The 24148-nt window shown below is 38.3% G+C and overlaps 1 protein-coding gene across 2 annotated transcripts in view; it reads left to right on the top strand.

The window, feature by feature from the left end:
- Positions 1–24148, top strand: part of LOC121641384 (myelin basic protein-like) — a 62407-nt gene that overhangs the window by 15982 nt on the left and 22277 nt on the right. For both annotated transcript variants that reach the window (XM_041987486.1, XM_041987485.1), the window contains exons 2-3: positions 2023–2081; positions 19308–19377. In XM_041987486.1, the coding sequence (XP_041843420.1) occupies positions 2037–2081; positions 19308–19377 (115 nt within the window). In that variant the 5' untranslated portion in view covers positions 2023–2036. The remainder of the gene's footprint in view (positions 1–2022; positions 2082–19307; positions 19378–24148) is intronic.

The raw sequence follows: 24148 nt of genomic DNA, 5'->3' as shown, positions 1-24148 counted from the left end.
TTTAATAGTCGATGACTAATTGACTATCAGAATAGTCATTAGTTGCAGCCCTACAATAAACTGCAAATGAGAGTCAATGTTGCTGTTTTTAACTATGAAACTAATGATTAATGTCCACCATCACTGCTTTAGGTGGCGATGAAAGGTGTTTAAAGCATGTTCACAAATAAAAGAACATATAAATATATCAGTGAAAATAAATTTAAAAAAAAAAATCTAATTTACAGCTTTTGAAGTCACAGTTCATCATTTGAGTGATTTTCAGAAGGAATATTCGTGTTTTCAGTTCCAGAGTCTTTCTTTTAGTAGTTGTCTCAAATTGTTGTACTTACAGTGCAGGATTGTTTAACTTTAGGTTTACAGCTGTTATTTAAAATCTCAATCTATGTAAGCTGATTGCATTTTAATCGTACCTGTTCACCCTGAGAGCCTGGTCCAGCTGGTGAAAAACACCACTGCTGTGTGTGATCAGTGGGTGTAATGACTTCTCTCAGTGGATTTTCGTTGATGCCTCATGTTTAATTAGCCTCACTGCATTAGGAAGACAAGCTGTGATGTGTGTGGATGTAAAACATATTTATGATTTGTTCAGAATTATATTCTTGAATTAACTGCTTGTCAGCATCTTTGACATTCATGTTTATTTTTCTTTCTTTTTTTTTTTTTGCCTCATTGTCTGTTTCCAGTCAAAATGTCAGAAGCCTGTTCCATCATCAGTCTGTACTTTCAATAGACCATCAAAACCACAATATTAAACATTTCTGCTGCATAAAATGTTGCAGCTTTAAGATTTTTGTCAGCATATCCTACCACGAGTGAAATGAAGAAAGGCATAAGAACAGGAACAGTCTCTCAGACATGATGAAAGCCTTTTGTGTTGTCTTCTGAACTATGCTGAAAGCCAAAAAACATGCTGTGATTATTTGAAAGTAAAGGCGTCTGGTCCTTGAGTGGAAAAAAAATTTATATTCCCAGAAATGGTGGGTGCAGGCTGTGATTTAGGTTGATGTAGCATTCACCCCTTCAGCTTCTTTTTTGTTATAAGCCTTTTCTTGCTTCCAACTTTGAACACAAGCAACTGTCTGCATGTATTTATTACTTTAGCTTGAGTCTTTCATTTCTTGCATTCATATGAGTCCAGTAATTCGCAGTTGGTTTCATGCTGTGTGCTTTGAACTTAAGACATTTCATGCTCCCTCTAGAAGCAGAAATCTGGATCTTGTCTACTCTTCTTTCCCTTTAGGAGAGTTTAGTTTAGCAGTCACAGTGACAAGAAAACACCAGCACCATCTCACCTTTTAGTGCTTCATGATTGACTCGACTATCATCATGCATCTTAGTCAGAGCTGGAAACTAAGCCACATTTTAAAGGGCAAAGATACTTTTTTGAATTTACTACATGACCAGACCGCCTTTAGTCAGATGGCAAAGCAGGACATTATGATTAGGATGTGACTAATGTGTGGCGCCTCACAGCAAAATGATCAGTCGGTTGAGAAATGAACCGGAATCGAAGATGATTCGAATGAGGTGGCTGCTAATTGACTGCAGGCTGTGTGCCGCAGCCGTGGTCAATGCCACAGAGCAATACATTACAAAATACGCTAATGAATGGAGAAAAGTGAAATGGATCCACATTAAGTTTGTGTGCACAAGCCAAAGTTTCAGTGCATCAAAATGTGAATAAATATTTAGCACTTTTCTTAAAAAAAAAGGTTAGTTTGTTTGGATTGATGTTTAAATCAATATAATCATGTGTGTTATTAAGGTTGTAACATCTGCATATATCCATCGATTCAGTGAGCCAATAGTGTCAATTAAAATAAAAATACTGATCAATTATTAATAATCGTACTTGCAGAAGCCTCTTTCTGAACACTGTTGTTTCCTCTCTGCGTTGTGTAGAGGGTGTGAAGAATTGTCCGTTATGTTCAGCAGTTTGTTCAGCTCCTCTGATAAGGAGGTGGGTTTAATCTCCACATGTTATGCTGTTTACAGTTCTCCCCTCTCTGTTTCTTACAGTCTCTGTCAGCAGCATGGGACAGCATCTAGGAAAAAAGGAGTCACCCACATACAGCAAGGTAAGAGTCCTTTTTAATGTCTTGTTTGGTGTCAGGGGAGCAGTAATAATAAAATGTTGTATTGTCAGGTCCTTGGGATCTGTGAATGATACATGTGAGGAGGTTTTTTTTATTTTCTTCTTTAACCCTTAGCGTTCTCAGTGCTGGCTTTTATCAGTAGGACTTTGGACCACATAGCAGTCATGCTGTCACTTTCCTTCATGCCGCTGATTTATTACTGTTATTTAGCTTTTCGTCAGTCGTGTGTGTCAGGAATCCCATTTAAAAAAAAAAAAAAATCTTGGTTAACATGGTACAAACTTAATACTCAGTGTTTTATGAGGTGGTGTTTTTCTACAATGCCTCACACAGAATGAGTGTTATGTTGCTTTTTGAGCCACTTACAGTATGCGTTCTTAGTTACAACGCTCCAGTACTCAGGTCACAAATCTGTTAATCACACTGCCACAAGCAGTCTTATATTATATATGAATGACTACATTTGTCAGTATTTTTAACAGATAGGGCAAAAATTACAAAGCTGTGTGGACAAACTAAGTACACTCTTACTGTTTCCAAAGGAGTTAAGTTTCAATGCCAATTAAAAACATTTGATAAATTAACCCTTTAAAAACTGCAATAAAATGGTCTGCATGTGCCTAAACTGTCATTTTTGTGCATAGTGGTGTCATTTCATGGAGTATCCTGAAGTACTTCATATTTCTAATATCTGTACAGCTTAAACAAAAAGATCATGAAAGTCAGTGAGCAATCATAGCTTAAGGTGTAACTACACCTCTTACTTTTTGTGTAACTCCACCCACTGCCGAATTTGAAAAATGCCTGAAACTGCAAGGTCTGGGTGTGTGTGTGTGTGGGTGTGTGTGGGGGGGTTGAGCGAAGAGTGTGAAAGAATAGAAGTCTGAAACTAGCAAATCTACACCATATAAGTTCACATCCCTTCATATGCGTTAGTGGGTGTGGTTTTCTATGCCTGCTAGGTGAGGGTCTAACAAGTTTTTTTTTACATTTTCTTGACAATTGATTAATTCTGTGTTGTTTACAGCTCAAAACACATTTTTGGGGTGCACTACCCCTTAAGTCTCGAAATTATGCCACAAATACACAAATCGGAAATCATTTCAGTCACATTTTACTAAATAAAAACACAAAACTGATCTCAGACATTTCTAAATGTACAAAACTAAATATAATTCTTTACACTGTACAAGTTATTGCAACAGTCTCTGTAACAGGGAACACTGAGGACCTGGAAATTCAGTCATAACACGGGAGTAAACATTTAAAGGAATGGATTTAGTGAACAGAAGGTTGAGTTTGAAGGTTGGCAGAGGACTCTGGGATGGCAGCCTGATCACAAGGGAAGGAGATGTAGATGTAAACTGAAGAAGAAAAAACAGTTAAAGCACCAGTTCAACATCCAGAAACATTTATAAAGAGGCAAATCTTTAAAAAAACAGATTTCATGATACTTTGGATTAGGTGAGAATCTGTGGTCAAGAGCATTGGTCGATGTCCAGATACCCAGAAGGCAGAAGAGGTCTGTCATGAGCAGGGCAAGGTGAGTATGGTGCAGGGATGTGAACTTGTCATGGTCGGTAACTTAGAAACAAACAAGCACATGGAAAGAATGCTGGACATCTACTGTCTAAGGTTATCAATAATCTAGCAGAGAGAAAAAGAAGTGCTGCACACAGGTGAGAGAGGGAAAGACTTAGGAAGAGTCCAGGTGAGCTGAATAAGGCTGATTATAGAACACATTTAACACAGACATGGGATGGCTGAAATGTGGGTCATGACAATCTATTTTAGTTTTAGAGATACATTCCTGTAAGGAGAAAAGTACAAAGGTGTTTTGAATGATTGCTTTGAAAGTCTAAAATCTAAAAATTCAGGTGTTTTTCATTAAACTGAGCTGGGGTTATTGTACAGTATTAAATGCCTGCAAACCGTAATGTACTGACGCAAAGTTTGAACCACAATTTCTCCACAACAGAACAGATATTTACCAGAATCCAGATATTTAATTGTGAGTTGTTTTAAGTTTTTACAACAATGTTTCTACACTGTTGTTTTTATTTAATGTCCATGTCAGAGAAAACTCAGCATATTTTCACTCTTGATAGTTGGCTTTTTCAGGCACTGTTGCTTTGACTGAATTGCTGAGATAAGGATAATATTTGACACAAAGCATTAGTCAGTTACAGCAGTCTGCGTCTTATTTTTAATTGAAACAGGAAGCCATAAAAATAGCTTGAGCTCGATAGCTCTCCAAAGGTTATTTTTGTTGCCTCGATTAAAACAAATCCTTGAAATCATGAGCCTTGCTGCAGCAATATTTCATGGAAGAACCCTTTTGAACTGGGCAGAGTAAATAGATGTTGAAGAGCAGACAATAAACCTTCTCCTGGTACACATCTCATCAACCAAAGCTTTGGCCCCGGGATCAGTAGGGCACAATTTTGATAACTCATTAATCTTCCTGGAAGTCCGTCCATCTGAAGTGGAGTTTAAAGCAATAAACTGGCTTGAAGTTAGAAACAGAGACAGAATAGATGCTGATGGATTATGTTTGCTGCTGTTATAAATGGAAAGAACAGCTAGAACAGAAGCATTTATCACATTTTAAGCATTAGAATAAATTAATGAATTCTCAGTGTAAACACAAAAACAATCAGTCATGCAAAAGTCTGAACTATGATCAGATATTAAAGATACTCAATGCTCTTGAGGGAAATTAAGGGCAATTTTCCTCTTTATCTTTTATAAGTAGAAAAGTTGTCAGGAAACTCAAAATAGGCTTTTTTTAATTGGAAAAGGTTAGCTCTTGAGAGAAAATGTCTGGCACTGATAGTGTCACAATTAGACAGAACAAATACACATTTTCTTAATGTCTCAGCTGTCTAAGTGCACTAATTTCAGGTCAGACCCGGCCCCTGTTAGCCAACTATGGAGGAGGATCAGGCCTGAACTGGAGCAGTAATGTAATTTAATGACATCACATAATTAACCCCAGCCTTGTTTGAGTTCTTTTTGTCACCACTTTTTTAAAATTACTGTGGGTGTAATGAGTTTGAGGCATTATGGCTGAGGCTCCAATCATATTTGAAGAGGTTGCGAGCTAGTTGTGAGTGGATCCAACCCCAGACTGTGAGCAAGGAGGAACAAAAAGAAAGAAAAAATAGGTACTAAGGATGAAAGCTCTCTTCAGTATCTGCTCTTGAGGTCGTGAGCAGCAGCATAAACCTGTGGGCTACTTCTGTGGTCCAGCTTTTGGCTCACTGCCGGCTGGTGCACTGATCATGTAGGTAGAGGGGAGCTTAAACCAGCAGGGTGGCTGATGGTTCAGCTCACAGATGGTTTGTTTCCTTTGCCTGCCAAACACACTCTAGAGAGACGAGAAGTGGATAAATTTGTCAAGTGTGGGGCTGGTGAGGAAACTGTTTGGCCAGCATATAGCACTAAAGCAGCATTTCATCTCAGCTTTTTTTTTTCTATTTATTTATTTAATTTTATATTTTCCTGTCATGTTGTACACGTCTCTGTCTTCATGATCTGTTTTCCCTTCATTTTGGATTGATTTAGTTGTCAATATAAAGGTTTTGCAAAGCAGCCAGTTGTCATAGAGACAGCTTAGCAGGAACAAAGCGTGACAGAGTAAGGCAAGTTGTGTTTAGATGCTGTTAACAGATGTGCTTCTTTTCCCGTTCCCTCATCATTTCAGAAAGGTGAACTGTACCAACACCTCCTTTGTTGCACCTTAACATTGACTTTTAATAACTTTTTTTTCCTTTCTTTTAAATCAGTCTGTCTTTTTAACACGTCTTCTCCATGTTGTAGACAACGTAGAAAAAGAGAGTAACTTTTTACTATAAGGGTGCAGAAATTCATGACAAGAACATCTCAGCTATTAAGGATGGGGTGGGACAACTGTTGTTTGAGTTAATGCTGCAATCAGTTGCATGATTGCACACCAGCTGGGAGATGATCTTTAAAGTGAAAACCAACTTCAGAGAAAGATTTCCTGCAGCATTACAGGTGTCATCCTGTGGTGGTCACAATATAAGGTAATGGAGTTTGCAGTGGGATATTCAAAATGTTTTCTAGTTATTTCTAATGTTAATTAGATTGCAGGTACCAGGTGACTAGTTATTAGTCCAATGAAAACAGTCATTTTCACCAGAACTCCTTAGTCAAGGACCCTGCAGCCAATCATAATTAAGTGTTCATCCAGTACTAGTGTTTTACCTAAAACATTTAAAGCATTACAGCGGAGCATTAAAAGAACGATAAAACAAACTTCAAAAATACATAAAAGAAATTAAATACAAACAGTAAAAGCTAAAATAAATTAGATAAAATTAAAAAAATTTAAGTTCCAGTGTGAGGAATTAATAGTTGTTTTGATAAACAACCCTGATTTAAAGCTGCTGAGAGTTTCAGCAGACCTGCAGTTTTCTGGGAGTTTGTTCCACATGTGAGGAGCATAAAAGCTGAACGCTGCTTCTCCGTGTTTAGTTCTGACTCTGGGAACAGAAAGTAGACCTGACCCTGATGACCTGGGGGTTCTGGTTGGTTTATAACGAACCAGAAGATCCTGAATGTATTTTGGTCCTAAACCATTCAGTGCTTTGTAAACTAACAGCAGGATATGAAGCCAATTCTTTGACAGCCAGGAAGCCAGTGTAAAGATCTGAGGACTGGAGTTATTTGAGCTACTTTCCTGGTCTTAGTGTGGACTCGAGCAGCAGCGTTCTGGACTAGCTGCAGCTGTCTGATAGACTTTTTAGAGAGACGTGAGGACAGTGTTAAGTCCAGTCTACTAAAGATAAAGTTTTTCTAAATTCTGCTGAGTCATCAGTCCTTCAGTCCTCTATGTTTTTTAAGCGATAATATGCTGACTTCACAACTGTCTTAATATAACTGCTGAAATTCAGGTCTGAGTCCACGACTACTCCCAGATTTCTGGCTTGGTTGTTAGTTTTGAACTTAGCCGTTTGAACCTGAGTACTGATTAAGTAAGTCAACATACCAATGTTGACTTACTAGCTGCCTCGCTAAGACAACCCCACCCACACTGAGTGTGACCTCAATTGTCCTCTATTGTAATGGGAACAATAGAAACTGGGATGTTGTGGTGTCGACTGAATTAAGGTAGGGCTAAGTGGGTAATAGTGGGAAAGGGCCTTAAGTTGTTCTTCAATAGTGGCTTGATGACAAATGTTTTTTGGGGTCTGAGGGCGATAACTTAAACAAAAAAAAAGCTCCACTTGAAGGTGGAAGTCTACATATCTCCCTGACCTCAACATCATCAAAAATCTATGAATAGAGACCAATTTGCATAAAAAGACCAAATCTAAAAAAAAAAAGAGGACTTTTAGGATTGAATGATGACTTGAAAGCTAAAAATGAAGCTAAAATTTGAATAAAATGAAGAATTACATACTGTCTTATATCCCGAAGGGAGTTGCTTCTAAGACTTAGCATGCAAACTGCCGAAACTGTCCCTTTCATTCTTTGAAACTGTGAAACTGTGAAATATCAAAGGAACCTGTTAACTTTTAACCTGATGCCTTTGGAAAACCATGGCGGCTTTAGCCTACAATATTTACCAGAGATGCATGAAAACATGCTTTGATCAAAGGTGTCTTTGTTAGTGCTCATTTAAGGTTTTGAAGAAATCTTAATGGATAACAATCATGAGGGCAGTTATTTGCTTAGATGTCAGATTTGTTCATCAGTGCACTTAAAGCCTAGACATGCATTTAGAAAAATGTAGACCGTTTAGTCTACTGATGTTAGTTACTGTTATTTACATTGCATTACATTTATTCCCATGCATGTGTGATTGCACTGTGCACAGCTGCAGTAAGAGGAAATTATTTTTAACTTATTTCAAACATCATCCTTGAACATCAGGATGTGGCAAGTCTCTGTACATCCTTTCATAACCTAGTCATGTATTGTCTATCAGTGCTGCACAGAATTACACATTTACAGCAACCAATGAGCAGGTACTCACACTTCACATGTCTGACTACTGCTGCTACTTTATGACACTGTGTGTTATACTTTGGGTGGTGCTGGAGCTCCAAATTATTAATTATCTTTCATTGAATCAGTGCAGTTATATATTACCTTATCAGCTTGCCTTTCATAAGCTGCTTTGTGCCTGATTGTCATGCATTTTTATTACTGAAACGACTGAATTCAAGACTCAAGTCTCCAGATGAGGGAGCTTGAGGCTCATTTAGCAGACCACCAGCCCACAGAAACCGTGAGCTGTACCAGCAGCACTCTTATGTATTGTGACCAGCTTAACAGGCCTGTTCCTGTGTCTGCTGTTCCTCTGTGAGAGAGACAGTAACATCAGAATTACAGCCAGTCCTCCCACCCCACAGCTTCAGATTTACACACAGTATCAATGCGATATGCAGAAATCAAACCTGTTATTTTGCTGATCACTGAAATACTTTTATTTTGCTTTGATGAAAATTTGTTGCTTCACTCTCTCAACTTGCAGTTTCAGTCATTAAATTTGAAGTTATGAGATTCTTTAACTTGTTAATCCAATGTACAAAGGGCAGTTAGATTTATTTGACTGTCTCCTTGGCATTTGGTGAATTATGTGAGAATAGGCCTGATCTTTTTAAGGTGCAGTAAAAAGTAGGGATGGGTAATGATCAGGGCTGTCAAATGAATAAACATTTTAATCAGATTAATCACAGCCTTTAAAATAATTAATCATGATTAATCACTATTCGCGAGTTTTTATATGCCTGAAATTTGCCCATTTTTACTGTATTGTATCAACAGAACGAACCAATGCTACAAATATTTACTGTTAACTGAACTCTTGGGTAAACATCAGATGTCCAGTGGTCAGTAAATGCAGCACGTAATTAACTTCTATATGTTGTTCTAAATCATCTCTACCATGTTCTAGATCCTAATGCAGAATTTATATATCATCATCTCACCAAGCATCTCCATGGTGATAATTTCTGTCATAAAACATGCAGATCTGATGACTGAAGTCAAACAGCCGACATTGATGAAGAAACTCTGATAAAACTGAAGACCTGGATAAAAACAGGTTTTTCCTTTTTAACATTAAAAGTCCTACAGCAGCATCACCCAAAGCAAACACCTGTTGATAAAATACATCATTGGCTGTTTGTTTTACAAGTTTTTCTTCACTTTTTTTTACACTTTTTTCCTGGTCAGTGCTCCTGCCCGGCACCCATCAGAACTCTTCTAGACCCGCCCCTGAATATTTGAAATATAAATCCTTTCTACAGCTACATCCTTTCGTCAGCCACTGTGTTAGAGAAGGTCCTGCCAAAAACAACGATTTGGGGTAAACATGTGAACCGCAAACTGCTAGTTTCCTCCTTCTCAACTGAACAAAAAACAAATGCAACAAAAGCCGATCAGCTGATCACTGACCACCATCGCTGCTCAAACGGAGACGACCAGAGATATAACTACAGCAGACATGGTGGTGCAAATCGCAGCTGGGCTGTCGCAAGTTTAAAAAAGAATGTGGGTAAAGTGCAGGTGTGGAACCATCTCATCAGATACAGAGTGTGTGTTCAAACACCCCCATTATCCACGTAGGCAACGTCCATGGGGGGCTCCATTGCTGTGTTTGTTCTCAAGTTCATCCATAGAGCCAGCCAGCTCTTCTTTCCCATCGCGCTTCTCCATATCCCACCACCATAACAGAGAAATGACGGATGTATGGGGCTTGTCATGCCGTGCATGTGTTAATTGCATTAAAAATTATAATGCAATTAATAAAATTAATTAACACATTATTTTTGACAGCCCTAGTAATGATCCTTTTTTTTTTTTTTTTTTAAACAGTCATTTAATTATAAGAGCTTGAATAGTTTATATAACTATCAACTCAGTATGTGACGGTCTTGTTCTAACACTTGCTATGATAAGTTCCTACGACCAAAAGGTGGCATCAGTTTACCAAGCCATTTGCCAAACACCAAGAAATGACAGCAGAAGACTGCTTCACTATTACCAGGCTCTGGTGCAAAGTGTGAGATTTAGTGTTAATGAAGTACAAATGTATTAAACAAGCAAGTCAATGACAAACACCACAAAGTTCTGTGTGGAGCCATATCAAGAAAATAAACTGGAGTGAGGTTTCCAGTTTAACCTCTCCCAGGTAAAGCTGGCATATTATAGGTCTACCATGACTAGTTGCTAGAAGATAACGGCTAAAGATAAATACTTAAATCAGTTTTGTTGAAGGTTTCCTAAGTTTAATGAAACTTGTTGAATCTGAGTTTACTACGACAGCAGAGAGTTGTCATGCTCGCATGTTTTTTTGTTTTTTTTTCTTTTACACTGTGTTATTGTGGTAGCTGGACAATTTCTCTTGTTTTCTCAATAAAACAAACTGATTTTTTAAATGCAGGATCGCGAGGGCTGAAGCTGTTAAGATGCTGTTTTTCAATCACAGAACCGAGAGACAAACATTCAATCAGACTCGCATCCCCTCCTAGTGAGAATTTAGAGACTCAAATCAGCCTAACATGCATGTCTTTGGACTGTAGGAGGAAGCTGGCAGAGAACCCACGCATACACAGGGGGAACATACAAACTCCACACAGGTTCCCCCAGAAACCTGCTTGTTTTAAGTTTATAAGATTTATAAAATAAGAAAAATTAAATATGTACATTAATAAACCATATTGGATTTTATTGAGTGTGTTTGTGGTCTACAGGGAGCAGTGCTGGTTTCCAGTCTAACTGCTGCAGGAATCAAGGACCTGCAATAGCTCCTTTATGCTTTGGATGCAGCAGTCTGTCACTGAAGGAGCTCTGTGGGAGGGTCAGTGTGTTCAGGAGGATGTGTGGCGGTGAGGAGGGGGACTGTCCTTCAACATAAATAAGAGCTTAGTTTATCTTCTTCTCTTCCAAGACCTCAACTGGTGGGTCCAGGGGGCATCCCAGTACAGAGCTGTTCTATACTGAGATGCCTGAGTAAGTCAAGCCAGCAATGCACGCAAGGTGATGTAAAATCGAATCGAGAACATCCATCACCGATCAATACATCAGATTTTACTTCTGTCAAGTCTGACAAAGGCTGAAAATGCAATGTGTCTGACTATTACGTTTTACCAATCGCTCATTCACAGAATTGCACACCATGACTTTAGCCCCTCCCCAGCTGTCATAGGGTCTATTTTAATCAATGAAATCAGGTTTAACACAGTAACCACTTTTGAACCTACCTTAATCATCTCTTTATCACGAGTATACGGTCATCGTTCTCTTTAGGTAACGAGAAAATTACCTCGTTATCTCAAGAGAACGATTAAAAAAAGAATAATCATCTAGCATGGCCACACTCAGCTTCCATAGTTTACAGTCCCTTAAGAGGAAAAACAAAAAAAAGATACTGTGAGCTGAACGCTGTCAAAAAGCTGTCTCTCACCACAGATTCATAGACGTGCTTTTAGTGAAGTTGTATGTTACCATCATGCTATTACAGTCAACTGGAAAATGCACAGACCAAAGCCATGACAGTGGGACATCCGGCTGAAAAAGCTTACAAATATGCTTCCCATGAACTGAACACTAAATGGAAAAGTACATGACAGCACCAGCAATATGGTGTTAGCCAGCATCAAACACCTGTCAGGGATATGGCGGGGTATTCAAAGAATTTTATACAAGTCAGTGATTTTTAATATTGTTTGTCTAAAACGCCTTAGTACAAAGTAAACACTGTCTGTTTATGTCATCATTAAACTGAGATAACTGTGCATGCTTCATTTACCCTCCATCCCTAAAGAGTGGACAAGATAAAACAATGAAGTGCACAGCTATCGCTAAATCACAGACAAGAAGATGAACTTGGACCCTTTTGAAAATCTCAAACCAATATAACTGTGAAAGATGTTTAAACTGCTGCATTAATCATCACCTTTCTCTGAGTGCTTAGGAAAATTGAACCCTATCTAGTACTCTTACATTGAATGGGGAGCAGAGGGCTGAGTGGAGCTGAGGCGGCAGCGTCTACAAGTGTCTAAAACAACCATCAAACAAGCAAGCATGCTTATAAGCATCAGCTTCAGCATATTTCAGGCAGAATTAAAGGGAGAGACAAGACACTCAAGAATCTTCAGGACAATGAGTGTTCATTCTTTTGTGCATACTTTGTGCATATCTTTCTATTTTTACTCAACCCATTACAATAGTAAATATGTAATACCGTTAAGCAATGTCTGCTTGAATCTTTCAAGCTTAAGTAGCTAATTGTTTATTTTCCTTTTGAATGTTTACATGTAATTTGTTTAAAGTGAGTTGCATGTGTCAGACATTGATATAGACGTAATCCTATTATGCATCTGTCACATAACAAAACGCAATATTCAACTGCTACCCAAATTAATTAAAAAGCAGACAAAATTTTCACCTGGTTAATCCACTTTTTACTTCCTTTTTGTTTAGAAAGCTTTGTAAAAGAAATATAACCATCATAACCAAGTGCCAGATATTTGTCTTGCACACCAAACCAACGTCAGGAACCAGCAATAACAAAAAGCCTCCTACTGTGTCTCTGCACATTGCTTGTGTCTGGAAATAAAAAGAGCACTTGAACATATCGTAGACATCATGTTCAAATCCAAGCTTGGATGTACCTGTGCATTGGAACATTTGACATTTGACCTTGTTGCAGTCCAGAAGACAGTATTGGTCTATATGTTTAAATGATGGAGACTAGAAGAGTGTGGAGAGAAAAAAGCTAAACAAAAAAAAAAAAACAAGCAATATTATTTCAGTTTGTAGTTTTAGCTTATGCCATTAGTGTGTTAAGACTTCCAAAAAGTCTACTTGTATATAAATTTAAATTCTAGCATTATGACAAACATATGCTTATATGAAGAATTTAAATTTTAATAATAAACATTAACAGCATTTTTTAATCTGATCATTCTGGTGCTGCTTTACAAATCCAAAACACAAGAGACAAGATGATCCCAAACTCCCCAACAGGTGATTGTCAAAGTGATGAACAATATGCATGGGCTGGTATGAAATTATGATGGTAGATATAAAAAAAATGGTAAAATATGGCTCAAAATGCATATTATGTAAACATCTGAATGAAAACTGATGCAACACATGCTAACTCTTGTAGCTGATTGTAATCCTCTGGTTTTACACTAGTTGAATATTTGCACATTAGTTGACTGTTCAAGCAGTAGCGGGAAAAAAAAGTTAACGTGAAGAACACGGCTAGCAACTGTCAATCCGACACTAAATTCTGTGTATCCATGTTTCTGTAAAGCCAGCTTAACGTGGTGCAACCAGATGCGCTTGTTATGCTAGCAAATTTGTATTAGCATTAGTTCATTTGTTAATGACCTAAGAGTGTAGCTGAGAATAAATGACTAATGTCTGTAATTATTGCGAAAAATAACATTATTTGCTCTTAATAGGGCAACAGTGTGACCAGAAAATAAAAATCATTTGGTCAGTAGCCTAGACTAGACTTCTAGAGAAGACAAAACTGTCAAATATCCAACAAAATGAAAATTGTTAACCTTTGGGAAAAATTTGAAGCTAATTCCTTTCCAACCTTTGACAACTTATTATAACCAGATTTGTTTGTTTTTTATATATTCAGGTGTAAATTGGCAGATATTAAAAGCACCTTCTGTCCGATGTAGCTAAGGGGCCGTCCCCATGACGCCGGATTGCAGCAAAACCGCAAAAGTATTTTAGCAAACCACCCTTTCATCCCCACGAAGCCAGGGATTAGCCTCCATGAAACCGACCATGTCTGAAGCCATGTACCAATGTGGATCGGTCTGAGTCCTCTACCGTCTGCGGTGCTGTGCAAACAGCGAAGCCGCACAACTGGAGGATATGATGTCAATGTGACAAACACGCACCGATTCCCAATCGACCTTTCCTCAAGATTTTTATGCTTTGTAGTCAAGCATTTTTTGAAGGAGAAGCTCAACTTCTTCATTAGTCCAAAGAAATGTTTTTATTTAGCCTTGCAGTGAATCCTCAGCTATCTTCTCTTCTCTGCTTCCAGTGTGTACTTCCTGTAACACCAGCGAGCCTTTATCTGCGCATGCGTTGTTTTGCTCTAGTTTTGGGGTGTTACTCTTTAGGGGATGTTGAAGCCTATCTCCTAATTTTCGCCACCATTTTCACACTTGAACCAGCTTCGGTGCCATGTGGACATAGCCTTAGTTCCTGTTTGTATCTGTACTTTCCTGTATCTTTGTCTCCCTTTTACACTCTTCACTCTCTTCTTCTCTTCTGTTCATGCTCTCCCTTCTTTTGTCTCCTCTGTCAGGTCTATCATTATTATGTAAATTCAGCAATACAGTTAGAATCAAATAAGAAAAAATTAACTGAAAAAGTGACTAAAGTAAAAAAAAAAAAAAAAATCACATAAAACCAAAGAAATAATGGTTTATTATAGTATTACAGTTGTGCATATGTGTGTATGGTATGTCACTGTGTAAATAGGCTATTTATACAGGCCTTTGTTAATTTCTTTTTTATTATTATTATATACTATTTTCACCTCTGTTATATTTTTAAACTCTGCTTCCACTGTCCAGAGATAATGGATGGAAATTAGACTTTTACTAAAATCTGGGGCGTTTACTTAACATGCTACACCAGCACTATCTCAGCTAAGTCAGTTGTTCTTATGTCGATAAAGGCGAGCTAACATGGGAACATTTGATATCCTGAACCAAAATGCTTGCTTTTAGTACCCAAATCTTTGTCTAATCAAATCAAATCTATAGTCTGTGGACTATAGGTGCAAATGTATAAAAGTTATCAAAATCCCCATGTTTGTGTGTACAGGGTCTAAAACTCAGTTCATACTGCAGCAGCAGTATGGTTAGTAGTGTACAGTATTTAAAATCCCAGTTTATCTTAAAACTGACAGCTAATAAATGTCTAGTGTGCATGAGCACTTACTAAAGCCTCATTGGCTCTGACAGAACTGAGCTAATAATGGACAATTGTCAGCCAATCTTCTTAAACTAGCATGTAGCGGCTTTTAGAGGAACAGCATCTTAAGCTCCTTGTCCTATGACATAGGGATGTAACTCATCACTCAGTCTAGATGGATCAAGGAAGCTAAGTAGTACTAAGTGTGGTTGCAGTGATTCAGGGAGAAGGATGTTCATAAGTGTAATAATTCTCTGCATAACTCTAAGAACGTCACATTCAAATAAATCAGTGAGTATAGAGCAGAGGAAGAGCTTCTCTGGAAAGCCTAAAAACAACTCATGTGGCATCCCAGCTTAGTTCCTGTCCTGATGTCTTTTACTTGCTAGTCAGTTAGATGATGCTTCACTGTCCCTGGCATCAACCTGTAAGTGGGCACTGCTTGCCAAGAGTCATATTCAATACGCCACCATTGACAAGTAGGTGTGAAGTCACGCTGGCAGCAAAATTAGTATCAAGCTGCTGCTCTGATCCACTTTAGAAAAGTTGCTCACCTACTTCTTTTCCCCCTTTTTTACTTTTTGTTGTATTTTTTCCTGTCATGTCACGTTTTGATGAGTAGGGCTGCATTTAATACCTGAGCTGAAAGTCTAGGTGACTTGGGCTGGTGACATTTTTACCATTTCATTTGATCAAGTTACAAATGTTTAGTTGTTTTTTTTTGTTTTTGTTGTTTTATTTCTTTTTTTTTTTTCAACTATCTGGTAATGGACAGATGTAGCCCTATCAGTTTCCTCATCGACCAATGTTATCATTTCAGGAAACGCCCAATCACCAGTGGTTCGGCTCTTGGAATGTGGATTTGCTGTTTGCATTGCTAATTTTAAAAAGTGTGAGGCTGCCAGGGAAGATAAGACAGCTGTACTTTTGTGTGTGGGTGTGCGTGGACAAAATCCAACAAAGGATGAATGCTGGGTGCTTTTGTGATGAAGAAAAGATTCAAATGTGCCAGACTGTAGGAATGCAGTGATAATGTACGCTTTATCAGTGAACAAAAATCCACAGGCAGATCCTTTTCTTATGCTATCACGCTGTTTACAGTAATTATCTGCATGTCTGTGCACCACGTTCATAATGCAAGTATTAGTCACGCTGCAAGAAGTGAAATTTTTGATGAGCTTGAAAGTTTTAGGATAACATAAAGTGACATAACACCAATATGAACAAGAGTAATTATGAATGTTAATGATGTCAAAACATGTTATCTTGACCCTTATCTAAATTTAGTTAAGTGTGTAAAGGTATATAGCTGTATGCTATAAAATTGCTATAAAATTATGAGTATATAAAAAATTACACCAACCCTTGCAGCATATTATTGAGTTATGGGAGAGTCATTTATTTACAGTATCCAGCTTGAGAACTTACACTAGCACACACATGAAAGCAAGGTTGCACTAGCACACACCAAACTGATCGAAAAAGTACTTCAGTTTTTTATTTTTTTCCTAAGTTACTGTCTCTTCCTTTTTTCCTCGATGCATTCCTGTATGATGTTGCATTCAGTTATAAAAGTGAACGTCGATTTTCCAACTTCAGAACTTCCATATCTGAATGTCCAGCTTCAGAAAAAAGGGGGAGAAAAAATAACAGCTGGTTGTGAGAATTTGGTCATCGCAAAGTAAAATGAAAAAAATAAAACTAATAAAAGGAGTGATGACTTTCCAGTACTTACTAAAGAAGAGCTGTCATTTTTTTTACCTTCTTTAGTAACTACATTAACCTCTGAAAATACCTGCGAGATTGCATTTATTTTATTATTATGTTTTATTTATTTAAGCTTTCAGGCAAATGCTTGAAATCAAATGATCTCTTATGGTCGACATGGCAGCCTTAACACAAACAAGAGGAAGTTTACACAGGACAAAATGTTATATGATATCTGTTAATGTTAAAACATACATTGAGACATTAAAACAATACACCAACATGACACTGACCAACATCTTTCCAGATGTTGGTCAGTGTCATGTTGGTGTATCGTTAAATCTGCTACACAAATAAATTTGATTTTATTTTATTCTTCAAGACAAACAAAAAAAAAGACTCAAAAATGGCAATGAAAACCTGGCAAGTCTTACTCATGTATCTTCATCATCCAACCCTGTTCCTCTATGCCAAGATTCTTCTTTTTTTTCTAAACCTGCATTATCCAACTCAGGGTAGCACAGGATTGCTGGAGTGTGTCCCAGCTCATCAGGCAGTGCCAGAGTACACCCTGGAGAGGTCACCAGTCCATCACAGGGCCAACACAGAGATAAACAAGACAAAGAACCATCCAGTCTCACACTCACGCCTATGACCAGTTTAAATCACCAGTTCATTTCACCCACGTAGGCAGAGGGGAAATATGCATGTAATTTATCTTCTACAGACCTAAAGGTTGCTCTTAAGTAGACCTCCTTCGTTCTCACATTCGATGGATATTTTTACCCTGAAGACCGGTTCTTTTGACCAGAGGTTTTGGTGCTCCATGTCGTTTTAGAGTCAGCTCAGTGGACAGAAATGAAGAAATATTAGATTAAAATAGGACAATTTATCCAGACTAACTTGTGTGTGACTTGGCAGAAGAGACAGCTCTGGCTTACAGGAGGACTTCCATGTCGCAAAACATTTTAAAACAGACCCCACATGTATTCTATACACTCAATTAGGTAATGTTTAGCTGTATTGGTTTACTAGCTAAGAGTCTATGTGGTCTAAAAACATCTCAGAGAGACTGCACTGGCTGAGACTTTGAAAACCCCTGCTTTAGACTGACCTCAAGGCCTTGACTTGGAATCCGATGATTAAAGGAAAATCAGAATATCTTCATGTTGGAGGAAAGTGAGTTTAGTTAAACAAAATTCAAAAAACATTACGCTTGTCAACCTTTATGCGATATGTGTTACTAAGTGCTTGCTCATCACACTCCACCTCCCCCTCAACCAACAAGACTGCATCACAGTGTGATATTGCTGTGTGCACGGTGAACTGTAAGCAGTGTGCCCACAATCTGAATCCCTGTGCTGATCCCCCATGTTGGCAGACCCACTCAGAAGTCGAAGCTGGGGCTTTAAAATCACATTGTTATAAGTGATGAGTTGTGAATCTGTTAGAGGATTTATAAAACGATAAGAATTAGCTGTTAGCATATTTAGCTCACTGTGAGGCAGAAGCAGATTGTACTGTAACTGCTGAGTTTACGTACTGGTTGTGATTATATGTGTTCAGACGAGCTTGTTAAAACTTGCAGTTGAATCAGTACTGGAGTATAACCAAAATGCAGACGAGGCGGGGCTTTGTGTTTTCTGTAAAGTGTGTTAAACAAAAGTATGTTTTGTGTGTGCATCTTTTTTTTTTTTTTTTTTTTCCTTACACAACCCCCATTTTCCCCTTCAGTGGAGTGGAGAGCAGGAGTCTGTGCCAGCACCTGAAGAAAAATCAAACCCACAAACTCTTATTTTCTTTTATGAACTATTGTTTTCCACAGATGTGATCATGTTGGATAACATTTTGATGAAATCCCAGATTTTGTGTGGAGATCCGACGTCCTTGTTGACATCTAGTACAGGATTGTCACACTGCTTGCTGCTATCATCTGGCCTGAATTTACTATTTCATTTGCCTTTTTCCCATCTTCTGGTCATGTTTATTGTAGCTTGTTCTCCCAGAGGGTTTAAGCTGCCAGCATTAAATATGGATTTACTTAAAATATGACTCATTTGTCTCTACATGTTGAGATATTGTTTTGCAGTCTATCTAAAATCCAAATTATCCACAGTGTGGTGGATGATGTAAGCCTGTATTTGCTTTATCCAGTGCAGAATGCTGAGACAAATCACACGAAACAAAGCCAAAGCATTATGTACATCATTAAAAGTTTGACAAAAATTAATTCAAGTAAGAACTATAAGCCTGTGCAGCTGAACTCTCTTACTTTACAGCATAAATCCTGATGAAAATATTAGGCAGAATTCTCAATTTAGAACAAATTTTCACATCTCAAGATGTATTTAAGAAAATACACATCCCTCCTCTTAATGTTAAAAGCATTTCAGCATGTTTCTGTGCCAATAAAGCCATAAAAGTATTATTGTCTGTAACCATACACCCCTCATCCTTTCTCCCCATCCGCCCTTGTTCTGTTTCTGGGTCTCTGTCTTTGCTCTGTTGCCATGGCACCTCAGCGCCTCACCTCTTCAATCTGTTTTTGTGTTCATTTTCCAGGCTTCATCACCTGATCCAAAAGAAACAGCAGCAGCAGCAGAAGAGCCTGAACCTCAAGATGAAGTTTTTGGTAAGATGTCAAAACGTATCTTGAATTAGAATTTACCCAAGCCACAAAAGGGATTTGCTGGAGCACAGTGTGACACAAAGTTAATAATATAAAGAATTTATAGAGTTTCTCTGCTGAAACTTCAGTCGTAAAACAGAGTGAACAGCACTAAAATGCGTTTCCATGAAAACAGCTAAATCTAAAGTTAATCTGCAGTGGCACAGCATTCCCCATAACTCTGCTATCTTCACACAGTATGTGCTTTTTCTCCCTTTGGTAATAATAACAGCTTCTGTTTCCCCCACACTGACTCAAGAGGCTGCTAATCCTGTCATGTATGTTCAGAGGAAACAGACTGACCAATGAAAAGTAGCTGATACCAGCAGAATAAAAAAAAAGCCAGGTAGAAAATTTAAATGATTTGAGTTTCAAACACCATAAAGTTTCAGGCTGTATAGTCACATGACTGGTGTGGCATGAGAGAACAGGGATTAGATGCCTCTGTAATGCTGCTGGCGAGCAGATGAGGGCAGAGTTAGATGACATGTTTGTAGATGTTTACTTGTTGGCACCAAGTGTACTTCTGATGAAGTGAGTTTATATGTGAGGCCAGATGAAAATTACTTGTGCAAATTTGTCTTTCTTTTTGTTTCATTTTGGGGTTTTTTTCTCCCCATTTTTGAGTACTTTTATCAAAGACCCATTTAAATGAATTCTCTGCTGGGATTTACTCTGTAGCTTATGCATAAAGCTGTGTGAAAACTTACCCTCAATGACAAGTTTATCTTGAATTGCATGATTAGTTTCATCCAAGTGGAAATGACTCTCACACTCAGTGCCTCTTCCCCCTGGCTTTTTTCAACTTTGATGCTAAAGAGTGAAGGCTCAGCATTCACGTATGACCCAGGGCAAAGGAAATAACTTTTCTTTTAGCTATAAAGTCACAATGTGACAGCTACCTGTTCAGAATTAGAATTTGAATAAAGCAGTAATCACACCATGGTTGGGAGTCCGTGCTCCAACAGGATAACGGTTTTAGGCTTTGACTGCATGGAAGGAAAAGTCAAGAAACCCAAAATGGAAGAGTTTTTTTGTGCGTTCCTCTCTCTGTGCCAGCTTTGATTGTTTTCAGGGCCCAAATGAGGTCAAATGCAAGGCATGGGATCAGTCTACATGCCTTGATATGAAGCCACTTCAGCGCTACAGAAGGTAATTTACCACATAGCTTCTACATAAAAGGGCTACAGCAGCATTAGCTGGCTAACAGGGCGAAGGAATAATCACAATTTAAAACGTTGTAATCAGCAAATTGCAAAGGAGTGCGATTGATTTTCATGTTAATGGCACAAAATCCAAATCTGGTTTACAAATCCACACGACTCCGTCATAATTCCTGTCGTCTTTCTTGTCCTACAGTAATTTAAACATCATGTGACGGCTACACTCAGCTGTGAATTCATGTCACATTTTCAAACCTCACTGTGGACTAATTTTCCATAAATGACTAAAAGGCTGTGACAAAAACAGAGAAAACGGTCCAGTCGTGGATATGTCCTGATGAAGTGCTTGTTCCTTCGCATCTCCAGGACGGACAATAAGTTCTCAGCCCACATGTTGCATCATGCAGTCAACTTTGTGCCTTTGTGTTAGAATATAGAGCAGTTCAGATCTTTCATTCTGTCGTTTTATTCTTACATAAAAAACATTTCTGCTTGAACTGAAGGGTGGAACGAAAAATATTAAATCACAAACCAAATCACAATATTTGTCAGGAATTTATTTTCCCCCAAAACCATTCAGGTCTATTGGCTAATTGACTGATTATGATAAACTATTCATAACATATTCACCACTGCCACTAGCATAAAAACACTGAAACTACTCAGACTCACAATGTCAAGTCCTGCAGGAATTGCCAGAATAAGTCAGGCTGGTGGTGGTGGACTAATGACCTGGGGCATATTTTCTTTTCATACTTTGGATCCCTCAGTAACAACAGAGCCCGGTTTTCATCTTAAGGCACAAATCAATTCAGTTATGATTATGATTCAGATTGCTGCAATGCAATTATAGAACTATCATTAATGCATCTTGATGCATCCTTTTTCCTTGTGACGACTTTTCACTTAAAAAAAAAAAAGTTTGTCGCACATAATGAATTTACTTCCAGTATCTAATATTAATAAAGCAAATAAAAGGGATTTGCAAAGAGCTATCAGGGAAAATATGCCTGTGGCAGCATTCTTGTAGTGAACTGAGGTGTGTGTCTTATAAACTGCAACTCCATGTCCATGCATCACATGTTAGAGCTATTCTTCCCGCTTTCTTCTGTCATTCCATGACTTCATTTTTGGTCTCATTGTAAAGTGCGGGGATTGCTGTGTCAGTAAAATATCTTCAAGATGAGATGCAGTAGCTCGGTTCCAAAGGTAGCATAAAAACCCTTAATTCTCAACGTCTGAATATGGACAAAAATCCTTGTCAAGAAAAGACAGAATAGATTTTATGATTTGTTTGGTCTTTACTGAGTTAGGTGGAAACTTTGTTTTCTCATATTTGCCGTGTTCACAAAATATTTTAGTTTGACAACTTGCATATAGTGTCGCATTTCTTCAGGACCTTTTTTTTTCTTTCATCTTCATAGAAGCTGAAGTAATTTCACATTCTAGCTTTTAATTTGGATGAGGCTTGTCTCATTTTATGCTGAATCATCATGTCTGTTATATGTGCATAGTACAGTTTATCCGGACGCTGCACAGTTTTCAAGTTTCCTCAACATTGTATTATTAGCAGTAAAAGAAAAATAAAAACAATTATTTTAACATTTTTACACCATTTCCAAATCATCCATGTCTGCATCTTTTATTCCCCACCTCTACTGCTACCATGTCACAAAGCTCAAATCATCTCCTGGTTTCTTGAATGAGTCCACTGTGCTCCAGTGGCCTCCCTAGTCACCAGATCTCAGGCCAGCAGAGCATCTTTAGGATGTGGTGGGACGGGAGATTCTCATCAACTCATCATTCTCAGCGACTGTGTGATGCCATCGTGTCAAAATGGAGCAAAATCTCTGAAGACTGTTTCCAGCATCTTGTTGAATCTATGCCATGAATAATTACGGCAGTTCTGAAGGCTAAAGGGGCGTCAGGGTGGTGTAGAATATCGTATATACTGGAGCACTAATTCTTATACGTACTCAGTTTAGTTTTGAGTGGTTTTGCAAACAAATAGAGAAATTAAGATACTTAATTACAGGGTGAATGGTACTAACTAACTGGCTTTAATTCATTTAATATCTTGCTAAACAAATTAATCTGATTCGTGACTGAACTTTTTGAGGTCCCTTGCTTCTCTCTGATTCTTCTCACTGATAATTAGCAGCAAATTTGTACAGTATGTTGGCTTCATCTAATTTATCCACTCACCCCATTCCTCCCCCCAGCAGCTTCAGTAATGAATGCCCCCCCCCCTCCCCCCTCCCATGTTAAACACTTGTAATTGATCAGCATGAAACCGGCTCAGAGGGTCCTACGGTGACACAAGCCATAACTCAGAGCAGTGACCTACACAGATTGTAGGGGAAAGACAGTAGTCAGGTGAAAGAATGAAATGATATAAGATACGACAGCTTCTCGCTCAGTCACCATACTTGGTTGCTGCTTAAATTATTGATTGGTTTGACTTTTAGGTCTCCTGTGATGAAACAAGAGTGAAATGGTATAATGTTTTACCCTTCCATCTTTTTTGACTAACTCCCCCCCCCCCCCCCCATGGCGGTGCTTCTGGCACCTCATGATAAGAACGTTAATAAATTAGGATGCTGGTTTAAGTGACTATATCTTTAAAACGTCAAGCAAGTTGCGGCAATAAGCGTGACCAGACTGCAATGCCTGCTACGCTCCTTCAGGCTCTTCAAGTTCAAAGTGAACATAACAGAGGGAACATATCAGATTCGTATCTCCTCCATGAAGAGAAGCAATTCATTTATTTAAGTTGATTTATCTTGTAAATGAGGATTGAATCTATAGATTAAGAAAAGTTCATCTTAATGACGGTATGACTGAGGGATAAGTGAAAATATATAAGAGCTATCATAGCATGTATTTTCTCTGATAATTACTGATAGTAGTTCTGCTTCTGTGCATCTCAGTTTTAAGGTGCAGATGCTTAAAAGTTTAACTGGTCCTTTGCTCAATTGGTGTTTCTTTTGATGGCGTGTTATGTCCCGTTTTCTTGCCAGTTTCTAACTCATTGCTATTATATTTAAGTGTCCAGCGTCAGGGGATGTCTGCACATTGCTCTTCCTGTTTGCACTGCACTGCTTTTTTCCACTGAAGGGCAAACATCACCTTCAGAACTGCACGGCTCCTAAAAGCTCATTATGACTCCATTACTTGTGCCAGCCGGCAGCAGGCCCTGGCTCAGCAAAACAGACCCCCCGTATCTGCATGTCCACCTTTTCCATCCCAGCTCGGTCTGGGTCGCTGTTTCTTTGTCATTACAGGGTGCAGTGTAGAAAATTTAAACCAGTTGCAGAGGAACCTGGCAAACAGAAAGTGGGGTGGATAAGCCACTTCACATGTAGCCCATTTTTTTAAGTATTTTTCTCTTTTTTATGATTTAAGATTCACGCTCACATGTGCAAGTTAATCATGTCGGTGGAAGGTTGATATGCAGGCTGAAAATCCTGCTTATAAACAGAACATTCACAGTGGGTGTTATTTCCTTTTTCCCTGGATGCCACCACTGAGACTGCACTATTACTGCTATCACAGTATTTATTTTTACACTT

The sequence above is a fragment of the Melanotaenia boesemani genome, chromosome 6 (assembly GCF_017639745.1).
Source record: "Melanotaenia boesemani isolate fMelBoe1 chromosome 6, fMelBoe1.pri, whole genome shotgun sequence".
Classification (NCBI taxonomy): Eukaryota; Metazoa; Chordata; class Actinopteri; order Atheriniformes; family Melanotaeniidae; genus Melanotaenia; species Melanotaenia boesemani.
The sequence above is the reverse complement of the archived record's forward strand: the minus strand, read 5'-3'. Positions and strand labels throughout refer to the sequence as shown.